At 28.3% G+C, this 21,994-nt stretch overlaps 1 protein-coding gene, 100 non-coding genes and 1 pseudogene across 102 annotated transcripts; 50 read left to right on the top strand and 52 right to left on the bottom strand.

Annotated features, from left to right (window-relative positions):
* The first annotated feature begins 160 nt into the window (after window positions 1-160).
* 21ur-2866 lies at window positions 161-181 on the top strand. The gene has a single exon (NR_068026.1).
* A 17-nt stretch (window positions 182-198) lies between these two features.
* On the bottom strand, window positions 199-219 carry 21ur-1861. Its single transcript, NR_068025.1, has one exon.
* A 311-nt stretch (window positions 220-530) lies between these two features.
* Window positions 531-551, top strand: 21ur-12732. The gene has a single exon (NR_068024.1).
* Window positions 552-1,164: 613 nt separating this feature from the next.
* On the bottom strand, window positions 1,165-1,185 carry 21ur-7580. The gene has a single exon (NR_068023.1).
* A 144-nt stretch (window positions 1,186-1,329) lies between these two features.
* 21ur-6365 lies at window positions 1,330-1,350 on the top strand. The gene has a single exon (NR_068022.1).
* Window positions 1,351-1,629: 279 nt separating this feature from the next.
* 21ur-3075 lies at window positions 1,630-1,650 on the bottom strand. The gene has a single exon (NR_068021.1).
* A 140-nt stretch (window positions 1,651-1,790) lies between these two features.
* On the top strand, window positions 1,791-1,811 carry 21ur-10070. Its single transcript, NR_068020.1, has one exon.
* 21ur-43 lies at window positions 1,792-1,812 on the top strand. Its single transcript, NR_068019.1, has one exon.
* 21ur-5955 lies at window positions 1,795-1,815 on the top strand. Its single transcript, NR_068018.1, has one exon.
* An 853-nt stretch (window positions 1,816-2,668) lies between these two features.
* On the bottom strand, window positions 2,669-2,689 carry 21ur-13962. The gene has a single exon (NR_068017.1).
* A 49-nt stretch (window positions 2,690-2,738) lies between these two features.
* Window positions 2,739-3,825, bottom strand: nccd-1 (Nhr-229 coiled coil domain containing nccd-1). The gene is made up of 3 exons (NM_070613.2): window positions 3,522-3,825; window positions 3,107-3,466; window positions 2,739-3,063 (listed from the first exon to the last, which is right to left on the bottom strand). The coding sequence occupies exons 1-3, from the start codon at window positions 3,692-3,694 to the stop codon at window positions 2,751-2,753; spliced, it is 846 nt and encodes a 281-aa protein (NP_503014.1). The 5' UTR covers window positions 3,695-3,825; the 3' UTR covers window positions 2,739-2,750.
* Window positions 3,826-4,106: 281 nt separating this feature from the next.
* 21ur-2349 lies at window positions 4,107-4,127 on the bottom strand. The gene has a single exon (NR_068016.1).
* Window positions 4,128-4,268: 141 nt separating this feature from the next.
* Window positions 4,269-4,289, top strand: 21ur-4982. Its single transcript, NR_068015.1, has one exon.
* 21ur-15677 lies at window positions 4,272-4,292 on the top strand. Its single transcript, NR_068014.1, has one exon.
* A 306-nt stretch (window positions 4,293-4,598) lies between these two features.
* 21ur-6719 lies at window positions 4,599-4,619 on the top strand. The gene has a single exon (NR_068013.1).
* On the top strand, window positions 4,600-4,620 carry 21ur-11335. The gene has a single exon (NR_068012.1).
* Window positions 4,621-4,883: 263 nt separating this feature from the next.
* Window positions 4,884-4,904, top strand: 21ur-10171. Its single transcript, NR_068011.1, has one exon.
* A 65-nt stretch (window positions 4,905-4,969) lies between these two features.
* 21ur-10774 lies at window positions 4,970-4,990 on the bottom strand. Its single transcript, NR_068010.1, has one exon.
* A 333-nt stretch (window positions 4,991-5,323) lies between these two features.
* Window positions 5,324-5,344, top strand: 21ur-1356. Its single transcript, NR_068009.1, has one exon.
* A 322-nt stretch (window positions 5,345-5,666) lies between these two features.
* Window positions 5,667-5,687, bottom strand: 21ur-1370. Its single transcript, NR_068008.1, has one exon.
* A 139-nt stretch (window positions 5,688-5,826) lies between these two features.
* 21ur-14404 lies at window positions 5,827-5,847 on the top strand. Its single transcript, NR_068007.1, has one exon.
* Window positions 5,828-5,848, top strand: 21ur-5532. The gene has a single exon (NR_068006.1).
* A 102-nt stretch (window positions 5,849-5,950) lies between these two features.
* On the bottom strand, window positions 5,951-5,971 carry 21ur-3035. The gene has a single exon (NR_068005.1).
* 21ur-12121 lies at window positions 5,952-5,972 on the bottom strand. Its single transcript, NR_068004.1, has one exon.
* On the bottom strand, window positions 5,954-5,974 carry 21ur-13492. Its single transcript, NR_068003.1, has one exon.
* Window positions 5,975-6,218: 244 nt separating this feature from the next.
* On the top strand, window positions 6,219-6,239 carry 21ur-11697. The gene has a single exon (NR_068002.1).
* Window positions 6,240-6,432: 193 nt separating this feature from the next.
* 21ur-13125 lies at window positions 6,433-6,453 on the bottom strand. Its single transcript, NR_068001.1, has one exon.
* Window positions 6,454-6,519: 66 nt separating this feature from the next.
* Window positions 6,520-6,540, bottom strand: 21ur-7022. Its single transcript, NR_068000.1, has one exon.
* Window positions 6,541-6,872: 332 nt separating this feature from the next.
* On the bottom strand, window positions 6,873-6,893 carry 21ur-3812. Its single transcript, NR_067999.1, has one exon.
* A 292-nt stretch (window positions 6,894-7,185) lies between these two features.
* 21ur-11566 lies at window positions 7,186-7,206 on the bottom strand. The gene has a single exon (NR_067998.1).
* Window positions 7,207-7,317: 111 nt separating this feature from the next.
* On the top strand, window positions 7,318-7,338 carry 21ur-13575. Its single transcript, NR_067997.1, has one exon.
* Window positions 7,321-7,341, top strand: 21ur-9359. Its single transcript, NR_067996.1, has one exon.
* Window positions 7,342-7,368: 27 nt separating this feature from the next.
* On the bottom strand, window positions 7,369-7,389 carry 21ur-7957. Its single transcript, NR_067995.1, has one exon.
* A 299-nt stretch (window positions 7,390-7,688) lies between these two features.
* 21ur-10583 lies at window positions 7,689-7,709 on the bottom strand. Its single transcript, NR_067994.1, has one exon.
* Window positions 7,710-7,849: 140 nt separating this feature from the next.
* On the top strand, window positions 7,850-7,870 carry 21ur-12078. The gene has a single exon (NR_067993.1).
* Window positions 7,851-7,871, top strand: 21ur-291. Its single transcript, NR_067992.1, has one exon.
* A 347-nt stretch (window positions 7,872-8,218) lies between these two features.
* On the bottom strand, window positions 8,219-8,239 carry 21ur-4925. The gene has a single exon (NR_067991.1).
* On the bottom strand, window positions 8,222-8,242 carry 21ur-14679. Its single transcript, NR_067990.1, has one exon.
* A 137-nt stretch (window positions 8,243-8,379) lies between these two features.
* Window positions 8,380-8,400, top strand: 21ur-2681. The gene has a single exon (NR_067989.1).
* A 295-nt stretch (window positions 8,401-8,695) lies between these two features.
* On the top strand, window positions 8,696-8,716 carry 21ur-8463. Its single transcript, NR_067988.1, has one exon.
* A 14-nt stretch (window positions 8,717-8,730) lies between these two features.
* Window positions 8,731-8,751, bottom strand: 21ur-14237. The gene has a single exon (NR_067987.1).
* A 68-nt stretch (window positions 8,752-8,819) lies between these two features.
* On the bottom strand, window positions 8,820-8,840 carry 21ur-6197. The gene has a single exon (NR_067986.1).
* Window positions 8,841-8,975: 135 nt separating this feature from the next.
* 21ur-12322 lies at window positions 8,976-8,996 on the bottom strand. Its single transcript, NR_067985.1, has one exon.
* A 178-nt stretch (window positions 8,997-9,174) lies between these two features.
* 21ur-12683 lies at window positions 9,175-9,195 on the top strand. The gene has a single exon (NR_067984.1).
* A 17-nt stretch (window positions 9,196-9,212) lies between these two features.
* On the bottom strand, window positions 9,213-9,233 carry 21ur-3436. Its single transcript, NR_067983.1, has one exon.
* A 145-nt stretch (window positions 9,234-9,378) lies between these two features.
* Window positions 9,379-9,399, top strand: 21ur-8242. Its single transcript, NR_067982.1, has one exon.
* Window positions 9,400-9,619: 220 nt separating this feature from the next.
* 21ur-4360 lies at window positions 9,620-9,640 on the bottom strand. Its single transcript, NR_067981.1, has one exon.
* Window positions 9,621-9,641, bottom strand: 21ur-8610. The gene has a single exon (NR_067980.1).
* 21ur-4570 lies at window positions 9,629-9,649 on the top strand. Its single transcript, NR_067979.1, has one exon.
* Window positions 9,650-9,781: 132 nt separating this feature from the next.
* Window positions 9,782-9,802, top strand: 21ur-9916. Its single transcript, NR_067978.1, has one exon.
* 21ur-11262 lies at window positions 9,785-9,805 on the top strand. Its single transcript, NR_067977.1, has one exon.
* Window positions 9,806-9,825: 20 nt separating this feature from the next.
* On the bottom strand, window positions 9,826-9,846 carry 21ur-14168. The gene has a single exon (NR_067976.1).
* Window positions 9,847-10,023: 177 nt separating this feature from the next.
* Window positions 10,024-10,044, top strand: 21ur-7389. The gene has a single exon (NR_067975.1).
* A 79-nt stretch (window positions 10,045-10,123) lies between these two features.
* 21ur-4725 lies at window positions 10,124-10,144 on the top strand. Its single transcript, NR_067974.1, has one exon.
* Window positions 10,145-10,458: 314 nt separating this feature from the next.
* 21ur-1733 lies at window positions 10,459-10,479 on the top strand. Its single transcript, NR_067973.1, has one exon.
* A 211-nt stretch (window positions 10,480-10,690) lies between these two features.
* On the top strand, window positions 10,691-10,711 carry 21ur-11030. The gene has a single exon (NR_067972.1).
* Window positions 10,712-10,872: 161 nt separating this feature from the next.
* Window positions 10,873-10,893, top strand: 21ur-1526. Its single transcript, NR_067971.1, has one exon.
* Window positions 10,894-11,612: 719 nt separating this feature from the next.
* Window positions 11,613-11,633, bottom strand: 21ur-6709. The gene has a single exon (NR_067970.1).
* On the bottom strand, window positions 11,614-11,634 carry 21ur-6240. The gene has a single exon (NR_067969.1).
* An 83-nt stretch (window positions 11,635-11,717) lies between these two features.
* 21ur-10356 lies at window positions 11,718-11,738 on the bottom strand. The gene has a single exon (NR_067968.1).
* Window positions 11,719-11,739, bottom strand: 21ur-12909. Its single transcript, NR_067967.1, has one exon.
* Window positions 11,740-11,922: 183 nt separating this feature from the next.
* On the top strand, window positions 11,923-11,943 carry 21ur-5864. The gene has a single exon (NR_067966.1).
* Window positions 11,944-12,021: 78 nt separating this feature from the next.
* On the top strand, window positions 12,022-12,042 carry 21ur-235. The gene has a single exon (NR_067965.1).
* Window positions 12,025-12,045, top strand: 21ur-2718. Its single transcript, NR_067964.1, has one exon.
* Window positions 12,046-12,154: 109 nt separating this feature from the next.
* On the bottom strand, window positions 12,155-12,175 carry 21ur-3347. The gene has a single exon (NR_067963.1).
* Window positions 12,176-12,439: 264 nt separating this feature from the next.
* 21ur-3408 lies at window positions 12,440-12,460 on the bottom strand. The gene has a single exon (NR_067962.1).
* Window positions 12,461-12,991: 531 nt separating this feature from the next.
* On the bottom strand, window positions 12,992-13,012 carry 21ur-4583. The gene has a single exon (NR_067961.1).
* On the bottom strand, window positions 12,995-13,015 carry 21ur-13129. The gene has a single exon (NR_067960.1).
* Window positions 13,016-13,146: 131 nt separating this feature from the next.
* 21ur-3807 lies at window positions 13,147-13,167 on the top strand. Its single transcript, NR_067959.1, has one exon.
* Window positions 13,168-13,533: 366 nt separating this feature from the next.
* On the bottom strand, window positions 13,534-13,554 carry 21ur-7923. The gene has a single exon (NR_067958.1).
* On the bottom strand, window positions 13,537-13,557 carry 21ur-13208. Its single transcript, NR_067957.1, has one exon.
* On the top strand, window positions 13,553-13,573 carry 21ur-11725. The gene has a single exon (NR_067956.1).
* A 169-nt stretch (window positions 13,574-13,742) lies between these two features.
* On the top strand, window positions 13,743-13,763 carry 21ur-6948. The gene has a single exon (NR_067955.1).
* Window positions 13,764-14,035: 272 nt separating this feature from the next.
* Window positions 14,036-14,056, bottom strand: 21ur-8372. The gene has a single exon (NR_067954.1).
* Window positions 14,057-14,251: 195 nt separating this feature from the next.
* 21ur-14357 lies at window positions 14,252-14,272 on the top strand. Its single transcript, NR_067953.1, has one exon.
* Window positions 14,273-14,584: 312 nt separating this feature from the next.
* Window positions 14,585-14,605, top strand: 21ur-1132. Its single transcript, NR_067952.1, has one exon.
* Window positions 14,588-14,608, top strand: 21ur-3232. Its single transcript, NR_067951.1, has one exon.
* A 2-nt stretch (window positions 14,609-14,610) lies between these two features.
* Window positions 14,611-14,631, bottom strand: 21ur-8516. The gene has a single exon (NR_067950.1).
* A 408-nt stretch (window positions 14,632-15,039) lies between these two features.
* 21ur-8823 lies at window positions 15,040-15,060 on the top strand. The gene has a single exon (NR_067949.1).
* On the top strand, window positions 15,041-15,061 carry 21ur-12169. The gene has a single exon (NR_067948.1).
* A 63-nt stretch (window positions 15,062-15,124) lies between these two features.
* On the bottom strand, window positions 15,125-15,145 carry 21ur-1660. The gene has a single exon (NR_067947.1).
* On the bottom strand, window positions 15,126-15,146 carry 21ur-14506. Its single transcript, NR_067946.1, has one exon.
* Window positions 15,129-15,149, bottom strand: 21ur-4373. Its single transcript, NR_067945.1, has one exon.
* A 434-nt stretch (window positions 15,150-15,583) lies between these two features.
* On the top strand, window positions 15,584-15,604 carry 21ur-8243. The gene has a single exon (NR_067944.1).
* A 342-nt stretch (window positions 15,605-15,946) lies between these two features.
* Window positions 15,947-15,967, top strand: 21ur-5949. The gene has a single exon (NR_067943.1).
* Window positions 15,968-16,596: 629 nt separating this feature from the next.
* 21ur-11547 lies at window positions 16,597-16,617 on the top strand. Its single transcript, NR_067942.1, has one exon.
* Window positions 16,618-16,648: 31 nt separating this feature from the next.
* Y116A8C.199 lies at window positions 16,649-17,684 on the bottom strand (annotated as a pseudogene). Its single transcript has 2 exons — window positions 17,187-17,684; window positions 16,649-17,141 (listed from the first exon to the last, which is right to left on the bottom strand). Coding segments are annotated over exons 1-2 (991 nt in total).
* On the top strand, window positions 16,864-16,884 carry 21ur-11912. The gene has a single exon (NR_067941.1).
* Window positions 16,865-16,885, top strand: 21ur-8971. Its single transcript, NR_067940.1, has one exon.
* Window positions 17,107-17,127, bottom strand: 21ur-10339. Its single transcript, NR_067939.1, has one exon.
* On the top strand, window positions 17,109-17,129 carry 21ur-14687. Its single transcript, NR_067938.1, has one exon.
* Window positions 17,112-17,132, top strand: 21ur-3529. The gene has a single exon (NR_067937.1).
* On the bottom strand, window positions 17,350-17,370 carry 21ur-12448. The gene has a single exon (NR_067936.1).
* On the bottom strand, window positions 17,351-17,371 carry 21ur-7498. The gene has a single exon (NR_067935.1).
* Window positions 17,647-17,667, bottom strand: 21ur-11846. The gene has a single exon (NR_067934.1).
* On the bottom strand, window positions 17,648-17,668 carry 21ur-9980. Its single transcript, NR_067933.1, has one exon.
* Window positions 17,685-18,874: 1,190 nt separating the features above from the next.
* Window positions 18,875-18,895, bottom strand: 21ur-5159. The gene has a single exon (NR_067932.1).
* A 245-nt stretch (window positions 18,896-19,140) lies between these two features.
* 21ur-8834 lies at window positions 19,141-19,161 on the bottom strand. Its single transcript, NR_067931.1, has one exon.
* Window positions 19,162-19,661: 500 nt separating this feature from the next.
* On the top strand, window positions 19,662-19,682 carry 21ur-6242. The gene has a single exon (NR_067930.1).
* A 342-nt stretch (window positions 19,683-20,024) lies between these two features.
* Window positions 20,025-20,045, bottom strand: 21ur-13905. Its single transcript, NR_067929.1, has one exon.
* 21ur-11835 lies at window positions 20,026-20,046 on the bottom strand. Its single transcript, NR_067928.1, has one exon.
* A 1,385-nt stretch (window positions 20,047-21,431) lies between these two features.
* 21ur-11174 lies at window positions 21,432-21,452 on the bottom strand. Its single transcript, NR_067927.1, has one exon.
* Window positions 21,453-21,994: the final 542 nt, after the last annotated feature.

Genomic DNA, 21,994 nt, shown 5'->3' with positions numbered 1-21,994 from the left:
TAAATTTCATTGAACTAAAAAACCATTTTGAAATTATGAAATTTTGAAATTAAATTAATGAAACTGCAATAATATTCAAAACATTTATATAAAAATGATCAAATTAATTTTCTACTGTTCAACCTTATTTTCATATTTGATTAGATTTAAAAAAATATATTGTTTCGTCTGCAATTGATGGAAAATTATAACTCATTTTCAGGAGTAGTCTTCAACGCAACAAGTTTAGAATTTATGAAATTCTGAAATGAAATTAGTGAAACAGCAAAAATAATAAAAATTTCGGCATCAAGGTTTCAAATCAAGTTTCTACAGCATTTTTGAATTTTATTTGATTTCAAGTCTCTCTGGTCAAGTTATTATTTTAATTTTTTGAAAACGTCAAAAAGTTGATCAATTGTTACATTGATAACGAATTACAACGAAAAAATAAAGCTCAACAATATAAAGCTCAACATGTTTCACTAATTCCGTACAAAACATTGAATGTTTCATAAATTGATAAGAGTGCTATTGGTTCTTGAAAACGTTTTCTTTTATGAAATCGGGTTTTTTCCAGTATTTTAAGAACATGAAAATCGTATAAAAATGAACATGTGAATTAAAATTATCACTATTATTCAGCGAGCCCAAATCAGCGCCCATTTTCTCTACAAAAAAAATCTAACGCTCTTCTAATTCGAAAATTGTACTTTTTTCCTATTTAAAAATTTACAAGAACTTACTCAATTGGCCATTAAGTCTGGCTTTAAACTTCCAGGAAAGATTTCCACTATTCTAGATATTTTAGATCCATAATTATGGAGACCAAAACGTATAATATAATAGTTTTATAATATTACTGTTTCACTAATTTTATTTTGATTTGAGAACTTTAATAATTTCAAATTGATAACACAACTAAAAAAATGTGGGGAAAAATAAAAACTTCAGAAACCTAAATTGAAGAATCTCGTTTTAAAAATTATTTTAATTCCTCAAAAAAAATTCTGAAATTAAAATTTTTCATGGTCTTTTCATGGTCACTGATTCAGGTGATTAATTGAATTTTCAGAAAAATTTTCAAAATTATTTTGCTACGAAATTGAATTTATCAAGAAAAATCTTAATGGAGTGAATATTGCCAATTGGAGAAAAACCGGTCATACGAGGAGTAGATGAAAATTGAAAAAAGGTCTTCAGAAATTAACCTTTTTAAAACATCAAATAATATTTGAAAATGCGATGAAACGGTACAAAATTAATTTTACAACCTATAGGTCAATTTTTTTTTAAATATAAGTGTAGTTTCATTGGTTTCATTTCAGAATTTTTCCAATATTGTTGCGTTCCAAATTTTGTTTGGAAAATAAGTTATAGTCTAACGTCAATTACATCTTATTAAGTTTTCTGTAAGTCAAAAAAAAAAATTGTAAAAGTTCTAAAAGGGACGCACATTTTGAAATTAAAGTGTTTCTATTTTTTTTTCATCCAGCTTTCTCCAAATTTTCTTGAAAAAGTTCGATTTTTCAGTGCTTTTCAAAGAAAAATCTACAATAAATCTACAATCTGTAATAAACTTTTCTCTCATTGTCTCTCGCTCAATTCACAACAGATCTCAAATCTGAGAATGAGAAACGCCATTTTCGAATTCAAACTATACTTGTTTCACTATTTTGGAACAAACTTTGAAATTTTGAAATAAAAGTAGTGAAACGGTAAAAATATTCACATGTTCTACAAGACAGTTGTCAGATGAATTTTCTACCGTTTCACAACATTTTCAAATTTAATTGAATTTTTTAAATATATTATTCCTTTAGGAGCGTAACAAAAACATAAACTCAAAATTAACATATTTTCAGAATCAAATAAAAGTTTTAATTTTCGAAACATAAAAAAAATGCTATTCAAGTCTGTTTCGTTACGTCCATATTTCAATTGCAAAAACTTCGAAAAGTTGATTTATCTTTATATTATATTATACTGCTTCCAAAAATAAAAATCTATTTATGTAAATATCTGAGCTTTTTTTTTCAAAAAGTTATTAACTGAAAAGTAAGGTTTCTAAAGTTTCGGCTAGAATTTTTGTATTTTTATTAGGTTTCAGCAATCTCATTGAAACGATTTTCAACAACCAAAATGGCTCAGGGAATTGCTTTCACTCCACAATCAACTGCAGCAGCTTCCAACAAGACTGGTAACTTACAAGAAATATGTAGTTTTTTTTTAATATTTAATTCAACTCTTTTTAGACTTCCCTCTCCTACAATTCAAATAGAACACCACCAAATTTTAAGGAATTTTCAGTTAGTGCACTTTTTCTGAAATTGAAATTATAGTAGTTTTAGGTGCTTTTTTGGGAAAATTTATGTTTTTCTCGAACACGAGGTCGTCGAGAGGGTCTAAATGTCCATTAAAACTGTGGATCTCAATTTGATTAGTGTATTTGTGAAGTTTAAGAAAAAAAAATTAAAGAAATTTTATTAATATTTCATCGGTGATTTTCTTACAAAGAGAACAGATATTTCGGAATATTTGTTTCATAAATTTGCAGGAAGGTGTCAGTTTGCACATATGAAAGAGTTGGATAGGCAGGGAACTCACCTAAAACATAAAACTAATGCAGAATCCAATAAAACTTTTGGTTTTCGAAATATTAAACAAAACAAAATTGGAATTGGCCGAGAAATTTTCAGAATTAATCAAACCAATGTGTGAAAAAGTCGATATTTTATATGAAATGAGTGAAACAGTAATTGTTTTGAAATTCATTTATTGTTGTTCATTTTGCGATAAATCAGATTTTCGATATCTTTGTGAATGAAAGAAACATGAACGTAACAAACTTGAACAGGCATGTTCATTCTTTCTGTTTGCAACTCTTCGTGTAGCTTATCGAACTCTACAAGCTCCGGATTTCGTTCTAACTTTGATTGAAGGTCTATCAATTGTTTGTCCAATTTCCTTTTTTGAACTTCGAGCTGACTGAGAATTAATTCCTGTTCATAACCTCGAGAACTTTCGAAATCTTGAAGTTGAGCTGTCAACTTTCCCACTTGTCTTTCCAATTCAATATTCTTTCTGAAATTATTTTATTTAAAAAAGAACTGAATAAATAACTTACTCTGATAAATCAGTGGCCTCCAATTCTTTGACACGAATTTTCAATTCTTCTACATCTTTGTTCATAATTTCGGTCTGTTGCTCGTGTTCCAACTTGCCCGATTCCATAGACTCCATAGTTATCAATAAATATTGTTCTCTTTCGAGAAAGTAACGTTTGTCGTTCGAATAGTCTTTCTCTACCTTGTTTTTTGACAATATCTCTTCTTTTAGCTCTATTTTTGATGCTTGAAATTGTTTTTTCAGTGACTCAATTAGATCTTCTGAGAGTGTCAATTCATTGATTGTTTCTTCATTCAGACTCTTTGCCATTTTCGTAGCGTTTTTCTCTTGCTTTACATCCTTTTCCAAACTTGCGATTCTATAAATAAAAAATTTGAATGACATTCTCAAATAGAAACAGTTTTTTAACCAACCTTGTCTTCAAAATTTCATTCTCGTCCGCTAAATTCTCATTTTCTTTTTCAAAATTTGCTAATATTTTTTTGATATTATCAAAGTTTTGTTGAGAATGCTGGAGCTTCGAAATCAATTCGTCTTGTTTCAGTTCACAGTCTTGATGAATGTCTTCGGGTTGTTTACTTTCCATTTAAAAAAAAAAAAGTTTTTTAATCGCCTTCTTAAGGTTTTCTTCATCGTTTTTTCTCAAATGTTCCAGGAAGAGTGCTATGAATTTTGAAATTTCACATGAGTCACCACCAGCAGCTTTTCTCAAACATAAACGGTGACTGAATTCATAATTAGAAAATTGCAGTTTTTTTTTGATAATGTCTTAGAATTCCTTTGATGAATCACATTGTTGTGACTCACATTCCATTTTTAAAATTATTTCAAGAAATTTTTTTTCTAATTTCTTCAAGTATGTTTTGTTCCGTTCTTATTTAATTACGAAAACTTCAAAAATAGTAATCAATTTTAGCATTAATGACATAATATACTATTTCCTAAATTCAACAATCATGTCATGTTTAACTTATTCCATATAAAAAATAGAGTAATGGGGGTTTGTGTGAAGGATTTAACTGTCGAGTAAAATTCTGAGATTCTAAAATTGAAATAGTGAAACAGTAATTATAGTCGAAATTTTAACATGAAAAGTTGTCAACTAAATTTTCTACCGTTTCAGATTATTATTAAAATTAAATTGATTTCTTTAATAGTAATCCACATTTTCAAACTGATCAAGTTAACAAACCGAAGCTTACTAATTGTAAAACCACTATGACCCTCTGAAACTATGCTGGATTTATCTAAAAAACTTCCCAAAACATTTTTGGCATGTTCCCAACAAAAAAAGTTTGGAGATTAATCTATTACATTATATTCAATCAATTATTTTTTAAGTCTGTTTTGCTATGCCATTAGTTTAATTATAAAGATTTCAAAAATTGATTCATTGATTAATTATTTAAGAATTTAATCATTTTCAAAAATTCAACAATCAAGTACTGTTACACTGTTTCCTTATAAAATATCGAGTTATTCACACATAATTTTGTCTGAAAATAAGGAGTTTGATCATTAAACCCGAATTTTTTTGATAGGAATTTATATACGAGAAGTCTAAAAATTATCAAACAGGAAATTTCAAAATCACCGAGACTGGCCGGCAAACACATGTGGCATGTCGACAAAAGTGGATCAAGGAACGATTATTTGAAGCTCGTCGAAATCCAGATAATTTTCAAATCGTGCTTAAATTGCTTTTTTAATTTTGAAAAATAAATTTTACACTTTTTTTTCGATCACTAAACTTCGGAAAAATCATTAAACTTTGCTACCAGAACATCAGAATTTCCTGAAACTACAATATGTGAGAGAATTACGATGTAATCCAATTAGAATTTGTGATTATGAAGAGTGTAAATTTTCTCTACATGATCTAATAATTGCAGCAATCATAAAATTTTGAAAAGAAATGAATGAAACAGCATTAATATTCAAAATTTCGACATTAAAATTGTCAAATGAATTTGCTACAGTTTCGATTCAAATTTGGTAATTGTTTTTTTTTCATAGCATTTTGAATAAAACGAGCTTCCTGTCAGGTTTATATGATACAAATTTTACAAAACTTTTTTGGCATTTTCCCAGCTCAGAAGAATTACAATATGTCTTTAAATGTAATAATTTTTGCAAATAATTAAATACTTTTGGGAAAAAAATTACCTACTGTTTCAAAACTATTTCAAATTTGGTGATTTCTTTGCGGCAATGATGGACTTGTGAGGAACTAAAGAAAGGATCATAAAGATACAAAACGCCATTAAACTGACTGCTTCTATAATACTTTCACTTGTTCTGTAATTTAACTAAAGTTGTATTTTATTTGAAACCTCATTTTCCACCTGAATCATTCCAGCCACGGAACGCAACTCCGAATCCCTAAAAATGCCATCGGACATGTTTTATTTGCGTCATCTATTTTTATACTCTCTTGCAAGTATATTTCGGAAATTTGGTTATATTTTGTATTCAACAGGTACCGATCGTGCTGAGATCAGGCACCGTATTTTTGCTTAAAAATTGGTACATTTCGAAAATGACAGGAACACAAAGTTGGTGCACAAATTATGATTATAACAATTGTATCATTTATGGAATCTTAAAAAGAAATGAATGAAACTGTATTAATATTCAAAATTTTGGAATAAAATTTGTCAAATAAATTTTCTACCGTTTCATGACATTTTCAAATTTGATAACTTGTTTTTGTTCGTATTCAGTGACAAAAAAACATCTAATGTAAATTAAATTTTCCTTGTTGGTTTCTTCAGGTGAGTTGAGGAACAACAAATCGTATTTTAAATTTTAAATTATGACTAGTATAGATTCTTTAAAATCAAACATTCCTATATATGATCTAATAAGTGTAGCATTCATAAAATTTTGAAAAGAACTTATTGAAACAGTATTAATATTTTGTTTTTTTTTCATAGTAAGTTACATAAAACAAGCTTCCTGTCAGGTTTATATAATACAAATTTTACAAAAAAATTTTTTACAAGGCATTGTAGTTATGTAGCCCTTGATTATGATTGACATAAAAATTTTTAAATGAATTTTCTACTGTTACACAACATTTTCAAATTTTATTTGATTAGAAAAAACATTATTACGTTGTTTGTACAAATTATGTTCTATTTTTGTTTTTTATAGTGGGCTGAAGAAAAAGCAATGAATTGACCTAAGACACAATCTACGCAAATTATTGAAAGAAGTAAGCTGAAAATTGTTAAACTTACAATTCTCTAACAGAACTAATAAGAACTAAAATACTAAAGAACGAATCAAAGTTCTTAAACATTTAATTATAAGTGCCAGACAATAACATAAAACCATGAAACAGTGAAATTTCTCGAACTTTTTGAAAAAAATGTTGGTTTTGAAACATTGTTTTCCTTTTAAAATTAAAGTTTTTACATATCAATTTCAATGGAAATTCACCAAAAATTAAAATTAAATTTTTGGTTGTCGAAACATAACAAAATAGTTGTTCAATTCTGTTTCGTTATGTGTTTATTTTAATTGTAAAAAAAAACTTGGAAAAGTTGATTAACGTGAAAAAAACTAATAATAATAATAACACCTGATTGAAACAGTTAATTTTTCTAGCTTCAATTACATTTTCAAAAGGAACATTTTCTACTATTTTTGAATTATCAGCAGATATTAATTTTTGAATTAAGTCAAGTAAGCTAGTTAGTACTAATTTAATTATTTATTTTTTAATCGTGACTGAAATGTATACGAAAAATATAGTTTGATGATCAATTTCGAATGAAGGATTACTGAATTGCCAGTGTCAGTCAATAAGATAAAACCATGAAACGGTGAAATTTTTCAAACATTTTGTTAAAAATTTCGGTTCTAATTAGAAAAATCACTTGAATTAGTTTTGAAACATTTTGTCATGACTAACTCTTTGAAATTTTCAAAATAACTTCAATTTCTTCAAATTTTTCAAAGATTTGGAGACATTCCAGAGATTTATCAGTTTCTGGAAAATTAGTTACATTCCTTTGCTAGAACTTTCTGAATACTTCTAGAATACTTTAGAATCTACAAATCGCTTCACTCAAAATTTGTTCCTCTTTTCCAACAAACTTCAGCTTTTTTTCAAAAGTTTTCAGAAAAATTTTGAAACATTTTTAGTTGAAAAAATTTACCTTTTCGACCAGCTTTCAAAAAAATCCAGAAGTTTCCTGAAGCTACTAAAAACTAATACAAAATGTAGTTAGCGTCAGATTATGATTTATTTTTTTGGGTACAAAGAATACCACAACAATTTTGGAATCTATCAAATTCCAAAACGTAACCAGTGAAACGGCAATAATATTTAAAATTTCTAAATATATAAAAATTGCCAAATTAATTTTCGATCGTTTCACAACATTTTCAAATTTGATTTGATTTTTTTTAAATAGTATTTTTACATTCACTTAAAATAAATACAAAACTACTTACGAGTAGAACAATAAATAGTTTTTGGAATTTTTAAAATTGTTTCAAGACATTGTTTGCTAATTTCTTCAAGTATTTTTTGTTATGGGTTTATTTAACTACAAAACCTCCGTGAAATTGATGAATTTTAGCGTTTTCAACTGACCAGTCAAATTCGGAGACTCTGAAATTGAAATATTGAAACAGTAATAATAGCCAAAATTTCGACGTAAAAAGTTGTCAACTAAATTTTCTACCGTTTCAGAATATTTTCAAATCTAAATTGATTTATTTTATAGTATTCACTTGCAGAGAAATCAAAAATCATAAAGATACACAACGGCATTAAACTGACTCCCCCCTATAATATTTTCAGTTGTTCTGTAATTTAATTAAAGTTGTATTTTATTTGAAAGCTAATTTTCCACTTAAATCACTTCAGCCACGTAACGCAACTCCGACCCCCTAAAAATGCCATTGGATATGTTTGCCACCAACTTTTATACTCTCATGCAAGCTATATCTCGGTAATTTGGTCATATTTTGCATTCAACACGTAACGATCGTGCCGAGACCTGGCACCGTATTTCGGATTTAAAGTTGTCACATTTTGAAAATGAGAAGAACACACAATTTGTACATATTTCATTTAGTCATTTACACAAATTATGATGCACTTCGAGTATGCTCAACAACTGTAGCATTCATAAAATTTTGAAAAGAAATTAATGAAACAGTATTAATTTTCAAAATTTTGGGATCAAAATTGTCACATAAATTTTCTACAGTTTCATAGCATTCTCAAATTTGATAACTTGTTTTAGTTCATAGTGTTCGTGGCGGCAACATAATATAAAAATGTATTGTAAACTAAATTTTTCTTGTTGGTTACTTCAGGTGATCTGAGTAACAACAAATCATATCTTAAACTTTAAATCAATGCAAATTCCTTGAAATTAATTTTTCACAGTGCTCAGCCAATCTAATTCTTGAACTTTAAATTATGGCTGGTGCAGATCCTTTAAAAACAAATGTTATCTATACGATCTAACAATTGTACCATTTATCAAATTTTGAAAAAAAATTGTCAAATAAAATTCCCTTGTTTCAAAACATTTTCAAATTTGATAATTGTTTCTCAAAGTATTCTAGCAGTATAAAGCAAATTTTAAAATACTTTTTTTGGGGTTTGAGACTAATCAATCATTTGCAACAGCTTCTAATAAGCCTTGCAACTCAAAAAAAACAGTAAGTTTTAAGTTTAATTAACTTTTTCCAGTTCTGAGTTTTCACCACTGGCTTAACATTGCCAGTCAATAAGAGAAAACCAAGAAACAGTGAAATTTTAAAAAAATTTCGATAAAAATTTTGGTTTTTATTAGAAAAAACGTTTGAATAATTTTTCAATCATTTTGTCAAATCGCTCGAACTTTCTGAGAATTTCTAGAATACTTTAGAATCTTCAAATCGCTTTACAAATCCTTTCGAAAATGTTTCCTCTTTTCCAGGAAACTTCAGATTTTTTTAAAAGTTTTGTAATTTTTCAGAAGTTTTCCGAAGAAATTTGAAAACATTTCAGCACGTTTTCGAACTGTTCTCAAAAAAATTCCAGAAATTTCCAGAAGCTTTTAAAAACTAATTGACGTCAGATTATAATTTATTTTTTGGGTGAAATCAAGATATGAACAATTCTAGAATTTATGAAATTCTGAAATGAAACTAGTGAAACGGCAAAAACATTTAAAATTTCTAAATATATAAAAATTGTCAAATTAATTTTCTACTGTTTCACAACATTTACAAATTTGATTTGATTATTTTGAATAGTATTATGATGTTTTCCTTAAATACGAAACTAAGTAGAACAATAAATAGTTTTTGGTATTTTTAAAATTATTTTAATACGTTGTTTGCTAATTTGTTTAAGTCTGTCTTGTTCCGTCCTTGTTTAATTTTGAAAAAATCTTCAAAAAATTGATCACCTTTAGCATTAATGACAAAATATATTATTTTCAAAATTAAACAATCATGTCATGTTTCACTTAATCCATATAAAATATAGAGTAATGGGGGTATGTGCTAAGGGAATCAAATGTCGAATTAAATTCTGAGATTCTGAAATTGAAATAGTGAAACAGTAATAATAATCGAAAATTAAACATACAAAAGTTGTCAACAAAATTTTCTACCGTTTCAGAATATTTTCAAATTTAAATTGATTTTCTTTAAATAGTATTAACTTTTTTTGATTCACTAAAACCCCGTGCGGCTAGGTCATATTTTCAGAATCAAGTACAAATTTTTGTATTTTTTCTCAATATTTATTTCAAACCATTGTCAAACTGATCAAGTTACCAAACCAAAGCCTACTAACAAAAAAGTTTGGAGACTAATCTATTACGTATTATTCAATTAATTCTTTTTCAAAGTCTGTTTTGCTATATTAGTTTAATTATGAAGATTTCAAAAATTGGTTCATTGACTAATTGTTTAAGAATTTAATTATTTTCAAAAATTCAACAATCAAGTACTGTTTCACTCTTTCCATATAAAGATCGCGTTTTTCACACATCAATAAGTCTTGATGATGTATCCGAACAGAGTTTACAACATAATTTTGGCTGAAAATAACGGTTTTGATTATTAATAAATTTCAAATAAATGTTAATATAAATTCTTTAAAATTAAAATTTTCAAAGTGCTCAGTCAATCTAATTTTTAAACTCTAAACTGGCTGGTATAGATTTTTTTAAATCACATTTTCTTCTTATGATCTAACAATTGTTATAAATTTTGAAAATAAATTAATGATACAGTATTAATATTCAAATCTTTGAAATATGAATTGTCAAATGAATTTCCTACTGTTTCACAACATTTTCAAATTTGATTTGATTTTTTCGATTGCATTCTAAATGAGAGTCTTCATTATCCATGCGCGGCGATGGTTATCCTATTTTTGTCTTTTTATTGTGGGCTGAAGACAGCAGTGAATGGACCTAAAGTAAAAATCTAACATATTTTCAGAATAAAATATAATTTGTGATTTTTTTTAATTTTGAAAATTGTTTTTTTTATATAAAAACTTATTCGAGTCTGTTTTTTTACGTTATTAATTAAAAAAAAACACTGTTTATTTTAATTACAACAACTTCGAAAAGTCAATTGAAAGCCACATTAATAACATTTTTTTTTCAAAACTTAACAATTATGTCATACTTCACTCATTTTGTATAAAACATAGAGTTTTTCACACGACTATTAGTGTGAATTTTTGTAAAGTTTCATCTTGTTTTTATATAACTTTTTCCAAATTAGCAATAATCATGTTTCGAATTATTCACCAAATTCACGTGGAGTCAGAAAGTCATATTTCGATTTGATCTTCGAAAAATGCGGTAGAAAATACGCAGACATCTCATCTGATTTTGCATGGTAAGAGCTTGCTTGCGTCACAATTTTTCTGAAAAAATATTCCCGCATTTTTCGTAGATGAGACAAACCGCAATGAGAAATTTGCAAATTATTGAAAGAAGTAAGCTGAAAATTGTTAAACTTACAGTTCTCTAACAGAACTAATAAGAATTAAAATACTAAAGAACGAATCAAAGTTCTTAAACATTTTATTATAAGTACCAGACAATAAGAAAAAGCTATGAAACAGTGAAATTCTTAAACTTTTTGATGAAAATGTTGGCTTTGAAACATTGTTTTCTTTCAATTTAATTTCAATGAAAATTCACCAAAAATTAAAATTGAAAAAAAAGTTATAACGCTCACATGAATGGAAACACTGAAAAATTTTTGAATACGGTCTATTTAGTTTTTTTTTTTCCAGAAAGTTTTAAACAATTTTTGAAATTCTGTTTTCAAAGTGTTTTTAATTTTTTCAGGTCCTTGAGAAATTTGAAGTCAGTCCAGAAATTGTTCAGTTTCTGAAAAAAATAGGCAGATTTCCTTGATGGAACTTGAAAAAACATTCAAAAAATTGAAGAAACACAAAAAAAATGTGGAAGAATGAAAAATTCAACTTATATAATCCCTATAATATTTTTTAATTCTGGTTCCTGTAATCCTTTTTTACAATTGTGGAGCGAATTTTGAAATTTTGAAATATAACTAGTGAAACGGTAAAAATATTCAATTTTTTTTCCGAAATTAAAAAATGAAACATTTTCAAATTTAATTCAATTTTTGTTATATATTATTCGATTAAAAAAAAACCACAAGAAACAGTAAACGTACCCAAAAGAGTAACTGAAAACCAACGTATTTTTAAAATTAAATACAACTTTTGGTTTTCGAAACATAAAAAATAGTTGTTCAATTCTGTTTCGTTATGTTCTTATTTTAAGTGTAAAAACTTCGAAAAGTTTGCAAAAAAAAAAATTCCGAACAAATTAATTTTTTTCTATAACTGAACAATAAAGTTTCACCTATTCCATATGAAACATCGAGTTTTTTATGCATCGATATTGTGGTTATAAAGGTTTTAGAATTTTCATGTAGTTCTCATATAATACCGTCTACAAACGTAGTGCTGAATTTAAGTAATTTTTAATAAATTTCAGCGTTTTCAATAATTCTAATACAACACTACCGAATAGAAAAGCAAATGAAAGCCTGAGTAAATAACTTATCAAAATAAATGATGATAATACCTGGTTGAAACAGTTGATTTTTCTAGTTTCAATTACATTTTCAAATGGAGCAATTTGTACTATTTTTGAATTTTTAGCAGATAAAACAGTAATTTTTGATAAAAGTCAAGTAGCCTAGTGAGTACTACTTTTTTTTTCAAATTTGAAGTATTACGGCATAAACTATTCGAAACGCAAAACTTGGTGAGATATGTCAAAAGTCGACAAAAAACATTGTGACTGAAATGTATGCGAAATTTATAATTTGATGATTACTTAATTATCTGTGCCAGTCAACAAGACCAAGCGATGAAACAGTGAAATTTTTTAAACATTTTGTTAAAAGTTTTGGATTTTATTAGAAAAGCATTTGAATAAGTTTTTGAGAAATTTTGTCTGAGCCTATTTAAATGGAGATTTATTGATTTTTTCCTTGAAATTTAAACGTAAGAACTTTTTAATTTTTTTAAATTTCTTCAAACTTTTGGAGGCATTCCAGAGCAAGGGTGTCAATAAACAGAACTTTAAAATGTGCAACAAAGTCATGAGGGAAATTGTCCCGTTCCCGTAAAAATAAAAAAAACGGGACAGCGGGACGTCCCGTTCCCGTGAAAACACTCAAAAAACGGGACAACGGGAAAAACGGGACACGGGACTTGACACCCTTGTTCCAGAGATTCTTCATTTTCTGGAAAACTAGGGACTTCGCTTGAACTTTCTGAAAACTTTTAGAATATTTTAGAATATTCAAATCGCTTGACAAATCCTTTCAAAAATTGTTCCCCTTCTCAGAAAGGTCTAGATTTCTCCAACAAAGAGACGCAACAACCTTGGAATTTATGAAATTATGAAATGAAATTAGTGAAACAGTAAAAATATAAAAATTTCTGAATATATAAAAATTTTCAAATTAATGTTTTACAACATTTTCAAATTTGGTTTGATTTTTCAGTAGTATTCCTTCTTTTATTCTCACTTCAGTTCGAACATTTTGAAAAACTTCCAGAATACTTTTGAAAGTTCAAATCTCTTTACAAATCCTTTCAAAAATGTTTCCAGATTCTTCTAAGTAAAGTATTTTAGTGTTTAATATGCTTAACATTTCCTCTGTTAACAATTTTTTCGATATCTTCTCTAATGATCAAGTTAAGCTTTTTTGAAAATACACTGTGAAGACACAAGAGACGCAGACACTTGCCAACACTATATTTACCCAAGAACTGTCATTTGAACTCATCTTGCTCATGTTTTACAATTTTTTCTTACAATTAGTTTAAACCTTGTATTTTCATATTTCCAGTTTAGAAATCAACTTCCAAGTTTCAAAATGTTCATATTTTAGGGAGATCATTATACCAAAACAATAGCAATTTTTGAAAAAAAATGTCGGAAATTTAGAAACTTTCTGAAACAGAAATTCACAAAACATTACAAGATATGAAGTGTAGTTTTTAAAATTTTGAAAAATTTGAATTCAAAAAAAAGTTAAAAACAGAATACATTTTTCACTGTTTCAAATAGCTTTCATATAATTTGAAGTGTAAATTCATATAATTCCACAAAACTCTGGAAATCTCTAGAATTTTCCCGATTTTTCCAGAAGGCTCAAGAACATTTCAGAATTTTCTCGAACTATCTAGAGGACTGCAGTACCATATACAAACCCCTGACCAATATCCCTTCAAAAGAAAAAAATTACTTTCTCCAAAGCTACAGTAATACTACCGTACGCCTACAATACCTCTACAGTACTACTACAGCACCCCGACCACATCACCTTACTATCCTCAAAGCAATATTTCTCCAACCGCCTAAAACGCCTTGCCACTGTAAGCTGTGACGTCACAGAAGATGATACGATAATCACAGCATTTTCGAAAACAATTTCTGAAATTTAAGATTTTTTTGAAACAGACATTCACAAAACATTACAACATATGTAATATAGTTTAAAAACTTTTGAGAAATTTGAATTAAAAAAAGTTAAAAACATAGTTGAAAAATACATTTTTTACTGTTTCAAATAGCTTTCATGTAATTTGAAGTGTAAATTTGAACATTATTTCCTTTTTTGAATTTTGAAAATTTTGCTAAATCAATTTTTCAGACTTGATGAAGGTGACAAAATGGCATCATCCAGTGAAGAGCAGGTTTGTCAAAAAAAATTCCAAAAAAATTAAAAAAAAATGAGAATTTTCACCTGTTCATACCTCTATTTTAATTGAATGCTCAAAACATCTCTCCACATTTTTCCCAGACAAAATTTTGAGATATGGTCCTAAACAAATCAACTTGAAGAGCTTATATCTCTGATTACAGGTAAAATTTCAAAAAAATATTTAAAAAATGCTATGTTTTACGATATGGTTAAAAATGAATCAACTTTTGGAACATGTTACTTTGACAATTAGTGTTTTGAGTACAGACGGTAATCGTTTTGAAATTAAAAGCTTCTGGAAAGTTCCGGTAAATAAGTAAATTCACTCAAACAGTTTAGTAAAAAAAATTGTATTTAAAAAATGTTCTAATAACAACTAAAACTTTCTTCAAAAGGTGCAGTAAATTTCACTGTTATTATATTTAAAAAAACAGTACTTTTCAGCATAATGTGACATAAACTATGAAACAAAAGTTAGCAGGAACAAAAGTTGTCGTGGCGAGACCGGGAACTGTATTTCTTGACACAAAAATCGCAATATTTTGCGTATGTGTATGTAACAATAAATTATTTTTTGTTTTTTTTTTGTAATCTAAAATGAAAAAATTCCGATTATAAATTCCACCTCTCAAACTTAAAAAAAATCAACATTTTCATACAAATTTTAATTGAGTTTTCAAATTCTAATTTCAATTGTTGGAAAAATCGTCTAATTTTATGACTAGTGGCAGCGTTGTAACTGATATGATGGGTTTACAAAAATTACATTTTCAATTGAAGTACTGCTAAGTCTGTGATAATGAACCAGGTGTTACCCAAACTCCTTATAATCCCTGGTTGAAACAGTGAATTTTTCTAGTTTTTATTACATTTTCAAATGGAACAATTTGTACTATTTTTTTCGCGATTTTTGCGTCAAGAAATACAGTACCCGGTCTCGCCACGACAACTTTTAGTCTTTCTAATTTTTGTTTTATAGTTAATGTCAAACTATGTTGAAAAGTACTGTTCAAAAAAATGTTTTTTTGAAAACTAAGAAAACTGTCACGTCGAGACCAGACACCGTATGTTTTTCAATAGTACTCACTAGATTACTTGACTCAATTCAAAAATCATCGTTTTATCTGCTAATAATTCAAAAATAGTAGAAATTGTTCCATTTGAAAATGTAATTGAAACTAGAAAAATTAACTGTTTCAAACAGGTATTATCATCATTTATTTATCAAGCTTTTCGATATGAATTTTGAAATTTCGAATGTGTCGTCTTCTGCAGCAGTGGCGGGGTCCAGTTGATCAGCAAATGAATTATTCTAGAATAGCAGTTTTGATTTCATTATTTTGGTTTAGGTTTTGTTGGTGGACCGTAGACCAGTGGTGTGCGGCGAATTTTTCGGCGCTTTTTGTGTCAAGAAATACAGTGCCCGGTCTCGCCACGACAACTTTTGTTCCTGCTAACTTTGGTTTTATAGTTTATGTCACATTATGCTGAAAAGTACTGTTTTTTTTAAGTATTCAAAATTTCAACATTAAAAATTGTCACACAAATTTTCTACCGTTTCATAATATTATTAAATTTGTGAGATTTGATGATCTTGCAATTGTTATATTATTTTGGAAATTCATTCTCATTGAATTGTTTGGAGATTTTTGGGCTCTTGCAATTCCTGCTTAAGTTGGGCCATTTGTATAAGCTCTGGCATGCCATATTTTAAAATTTCTTTGAAATTTCTAATCCAATTTTCAGATTTTTGTAGGACTTTGTTCAATTCTTGCATATTCAAATTTCAAATGTATGTTCTTCTTGAAAATGCTGTCAACTTTGATAATCCAAAAAAAAAATTGAAGAAAAACTGAAACAAAGTTGAAAGTTGGCTGATTTAGAACAGCTAAAATCCATAAAAAACTCAAAAAAATGCCACGTGTCACGCAATGGTTAAGAATTAATTAATTCTTGAATTTTCACCAAATCAACATAACAACGGAATTTTGAGTTCTCATGAAATAGAGTTTTTTGTTTCGAATAGTGCCGTAATTCTAAAAAACGAAAAAAAATAAATTAGTACCTACCAGCTTAGTTTACTAACAAAGTTGTTGACAGTTGACAAGTTAACTCATATCAAAAATTGCCGTTTTATCAGCTTATAATTCAAAAATTGTAAAAATTGTACCATTTGAAAATGTAATTGAAACTAGAAAAATTAACTGTTTCAACCAGTGTATTTATTTTTTCTGATTTTCTGAGGTTCATTGTCAATTTATCTATTCCTTTTGCCGTTGCTCAATGTTCATTGTATCCTGTCTTTTTATATCCTCGTTCGCATCCATCAAGCTTTTTTATTCACAATCCCTCACACTTTTCAAGCTCATTCTGAACCTTGGATATTTGTTTCTTCATATGATGTCTCAAACTTTTAGTCGTCTGCTTTTCTTCTTCTTCAATCAAAATTTGCTGTTTCTCCAAAAAAAATTAACTGTTTCAACCAGGTTTTATTGCCAATCTCTTTCTTTTTTTAAATTTCGTTTTCCAAACTTGCAATTATATAAGTAAAAAATTAGAATGCCATTTTCAAATAGTAACAGGTATGTAACCAACCTCGTCTTCAACCAGCCATTTTCTTCTTCAAGCTTTGAGCATTTTTTTGGGCATTTTTTTGGGTCTGCTTTACATCTTCGATAGTTTCAATCAAAATTCGCTGTTTCTCCAAAAAAAAAATTAACTGTTTCAACCAGGTATTATTATCCACAAGATTCTTTTGAGCATGTTCCACTTGTCTTGCCAATTCAGTACTCTGCCTGAAATTATTTTATTGAAAAAATAAAACTGAATAAATAACTTACGCAGAATTATCAGTGTGTACCATTTCTTCATTACACTTTTTTGAGTATCCAATTCTTTTTTCATTTGATCAATCTCAATTTCTGTCTGTTGTTGGTAACACACGTTTGCCAGTTTATCATCCTCGATTGTTTCCATTAAATTTCTTTCTCTTTGGACAAAATGTGCTTTCAAAATCTTCTACTAACTTTCTTTTCAACAATTTCTCTTCCTTTAATGCAATTGTTGAAACAGTTTTGTAACCAACCTCGTCTTCAACCATTCATTTTCATCGGCTAAAACCTCATTATCTTCATCAAGTTTTGAGCAGTTTTTTTAACATCAACAAAATTCTTTTGAGCATGTTCCAGCTTGGCATTCAACTTTTCTTTCATCATTGCAAATACATTCTCACTATCGTGATTATGCGGAGCCTCATTTAGATATTATGACCAATCGCCGATAACGTCTTGAGAATACAGGTTGTCAAAATACAAGTCAAAAATCCCATTTTCATCGAATGATAAAATAATAATATCTTGTTGAAACAGTTAATTTTTATTTTTCTAGTTTCACTTACATTTTCAAATGGAACAGGTTGTACTATTTTTGAATGATTAGCAGATAAAAAGTTAATTTCTCTGTAGAGGCGGCGTACTGACGCATTTAGCGTTTTTGCTTCCGCATTTTGCGCATTCATCCGAAAAATAGAAGAAGCGTGGCAAGAACGCAATTTGTTCGCAACCAGGAGTTGACCAAACTCTCCATTTTGGGGCTCGGTTAAACGGTTATTTTTGATATACAGGGTGGGGCACAATTACCCGTACAAAAGTTTGCAGCGGCGCCACATATGCGGCACAAAAGATTGTCATGTAAACATGTGAGTACTAATTTATTTTTTCAATTTTAATGAATTACATAGTAAAAGTTCAGAATGAATTGGAAAAGTGTTAGGAACAAAGGGTTTTTGAAGTCAGAAGCCTGATAAATACTCAACTTAGCTATTTAATAGATTTTATCTCAAACAAATTAATTCCTGGTTGAAACAGTGAATTTTTCCAGATTCAATTACATTTTCAAATAGAACAATTTCTACTATTTTTGAATTATTAGCAGATAAAACGCAAATTTTTGATAAAAGTCAAGTAGCCTAGTGAGTACTACTTTTTTATTTTTATTTTAAAGAAATACGCAAAAAAATTTTTTTAACTGAATTGTACTCGAAAAATAGAATTTGGTCATTAACTTTGTTTTTCAGGGAGTTTAACCCAGACGGGCGTCCTCACAATTTTACGAAAACACTCTTTGTTATACAAATAATCTCTAGAGTTTTTTAGAAAAATCATGAAACTTCTAGAACTTTCTATAAAAACCTAAAAATTTCTAGAGTTTTCTAAAAAATTATTAAGCTTCTAGAACTTTTTTGAAGGTCGGCAAAACTCTATGTAATTGTACAAAAAAGTCATCACTTTACAATTCATTAAAATAATACAGCTTGTGCCAGTCGGAGCACGCGATTTGCGCGTGCGAACGGCTGGAAAAAGTAAATAAAAAATTATTTTAAAAAGGAGAAAATGTGCACTAATCTAGAAAGCTTCAAGACGAGATCAGCATTCAACTTTAGTGCACAAAAAAAGAAAATGAAGCTCTTTGCCGACAAATTGAAACATTAAAATTTCATTGAAAGACGAGCAAACGTTATCAAGAAAATTGGAAAAATAATTCAAATGCACTGTTGAAGATGAAAAGCTATATAATAATAATATCTGGTTGAAACAGTTAATTTTTTTTAACTTTCCATTGCAAATTGTACTATTTTCGAATTATTTGTAGATAAAACGGTAATTTTTGAATTAATCGAGCAACACATGATTTTGAAACAACTGGATATTCAAAAACAAAAATCCGACAATAAAATCAAAGAACTGGAATTGTTGCTGCAAAAAGAACCGGAGCTTCAAGAATTTGATAACATCAAAAAATTGCAAACAGAGAGAAGTGAGAAGGATTTGAATTCATAAAAATTATATCATGGTTGAAACAGTTAATTTTTCCAGATTCAATTACATTTTCAAATGGAACAATTTTGTACTGTTTTTGAATTATTAGCAGATAAAACGGTAATTTTTGAATTAAGCCAAGTAAGTTAGTGAGTATTAATTTATTTTTCGCAGTTTTTAAAAATTAAGACTGATAAGAAAAAAATGCAAACTTTATCAAGCACATTGGAAAAAGAGGTTGAAAACGGTTATGCACACTTTTTGCTCATTTTTATGAAAAAGTGGGAGATGAGGTTTTTATATATTTAAGTAAAGTTTTGAAACTTCAAGGTCAGATTATGGAAAAAACATCTGAGTTTGTTGATGACATCAGGAACGTTTTTTTCTGCTAATAATTCAAAAATAGTACAAATAGTTCCATTTGAAAATGTAATTAAAACTAAAAAAATTAACTGTTTCAACCAGGTATTATTATCATTTATTTATCAAGTTTTTCGCTTCGATTGTTTCATTCAACATCTTTTCCTTGTCCAAATAATGAGCAAATTATCATTTGCTGCTCGAAGGCTCTTGTATCATTCTCTTCTTTCCTTGACTGGTTTTGCTTCTTTTCCAAATCAGTAAGTTGAACATTCAACGAGGAAACAAGGAAAATTAATCAACCTCAGATGATACGCATGATGTACAATCATACTGTTAAAGAAGACTTTCAAAAAAAAGTCACAATCTGAATGAAACGAGAACATTTGAACAGAATTTGATTCTGCAGGAATTGAACAACGTCAAACAAAAATTTGAAAATTGTATTAAGAATTTCGAAGAATTGTTAAAGAATGACAAACCAGAACTTCTTAAAAAACGACCAACTAGAAGGATTTAAAAATCCAAATTGCTTCAAGGCGAAAGATGATAATACATGATTGAAACAGTTAATTTTTCTTGATTCAATTACATTTTGAAATGGAACAATTTCTACTATTTTTGAATTTTTAGCAGATAAAACGTTAATTTTTGAATTAAGCTAAGTAAGCTAGTGAATATTAATTTTTTTTCAATTTTCAACATTTACGGCATTAACTATTTGAAACCCAATGTACAATAAAAATCGTCATTTATTTTTTCAGAATTTGTTGAAAATATCCGGATCTGAAGGACTTGTGGGAGAACCCGGTGGTAGTGGCGGGCGCATTAGGTCCCTTTTGAACCTGTAGGTTTGGGTAAAGCTAATAATAAAAGAAAAGATTTGCGTTCAAACAATCAAGCTTCAACTCACTTAGAGAACCGAAAACGAAAATTTTCGTTTTAAAACACGAAAACAAAAACGAAAACGAAAATGGCACTGTTTCAAATCTACAACTGGACTTACAGTTTTTAGGCCATATGTTGCCTCAAAAGCTTTTTTGGTGGCAAGTACTCATTTACCTCTCTCTCATTGACTTACTTTGCTCATTAAAGGTGGAGTAGTGCCAGTGGGTAAATTGTTAAAACCCACTCCTTTAGTCCTAAAATGACCAAATATCATGATAAAACTGTTCAAAAATTTTTTGAACAATTTTTATTTACTGTCAAAAAGTGGCAATTACTCAGTTTTTGCCACTCATAATTTTGGAAGTCGACCAAAAAAAAATTTTTTTCGACATTTTTTATGTTTTAATTTTGTTTAAATTCGTAGGGGTCGAAATATGCGACATTTCTTTAAATTTTCTCAAAAGCTCGTATTTTTCAAAATTTTTATTCGAAAACTTTTCACAAACTACCGTATATTCTCTATTAGTGCTTATAGGCCATAGAACTTAAAGCCCTTTTCGAACATAAGGATTCTACTGTAACTCTATTTTTCATCTGAAATTGTGTTTTGAATTTTTGAATTGAAGAAACAACAAGCTTTAATTTTTCAAAAATCATCAAAAATTTATTAGATACTGTGGAAATATGTTTTACTTGTTGCTTGAATGAAATTTTAGCCAAATTCGGTGTATTCAATAAGATAGCCCAACATTGGAGCTCAGAACAAAGAAACGTCCTGTCTTAAAATGAATGAATCTATTGTTACGCAAAAGAGTATTTTAATTGTTATCCAAAACTGAAAACTGTTGCCTTTCTTGTTTTTAAAGTTGATCTTCAGTACTGAGTCTTAGAAGAAAAAAGAAGAAGTCGTTTTATTTTCGTTTTTCGAACATTTTCGAAAACGAAAACGAAAAAATTCGTTTTCGTCAAAACCTCGAAAATAACGAAAAAACGAAAACGCGAAAACGAACAAGTCCCAGCCCTGATCACCAGCTTATTTGACTAGACAAAAAATTAACGTTTTATCTTCTATTAATTCAAAAATAGTACAAATTGTTTCATTGTAATTGAAACTAGAAAAATTCACTGTTTCAACCAGGTGATGCTATGATAGTGAAATCAAACCGGAATTCCATAATTTTTATTTTTGTTTTTTTGTGCCTGTGAAAATTGGAATTCGACACAAAAACATTATTTTTATTGAACTATTTAGACGGATTTACTTATTTACAGGAAATTCTCAGAAGCTTCTAAATTCAAAAATGTTACCATTTCTACACAAAGCTATTAATTATTGTTGAGTACTTTTTAGGCTGAACTTTGTGGGAAAAAATTTATAGCTAAAATATTTTAGTGTTTAATGTGCATTTTCTCGATATCAACTCTCATTAGCAAGCTCCGCGCTCTCAATAAAACAGTGTGAAGAAGCAAGAGACGCAGACACTTGCTAACACTATATTTACCCAACAAACTGTCGTTTGTACTCATCTTCCTCATGTTTCACAATTTTTTCTTACATTTACATTTAATTTAAACCTTATATT

Source organism: Caenorhabditis elegans, chromosome IV (genome assembly GCF_000002985.6).
Source record: "Caenorhabditis elegans chromosome IV".
Classification (NCBI taxonomy): domain Eukaryota; kingdom Metazoa; phylum Nematoda; class Chromadorea; order Rhabditida; family Rhabditidae; genus Caenorhabditis; species Caenorhabditis elegans.
Note: the sequence above shows the minus strand (reverse complement) of the source record. Positions and strands in the feature narration are given on the sequence as shown.

Coding starts and splice junctions, on each gene's coding strand:
- nccd-1 (NM_070613.2), bottom strand. CDS start 3,694: ATGGAAAGTAAACAACCCGAAGACATTCATCAAGACTGTGAACTGAAA. Junction 3,467..3,521: donor AATGAAATTTTGAAGACAAG/GTTGGTTAAAAA, acceptor TTTTATTTATAG/AATCGCAAGTTTGGAAAAGG. Junction 3,064..3,106: donor GAGGCCACTGATTTATCAGA/GTAAGTTATTTA, acceptor AAATAATTTCAG/AAAGAATATTGAATTGGAAA.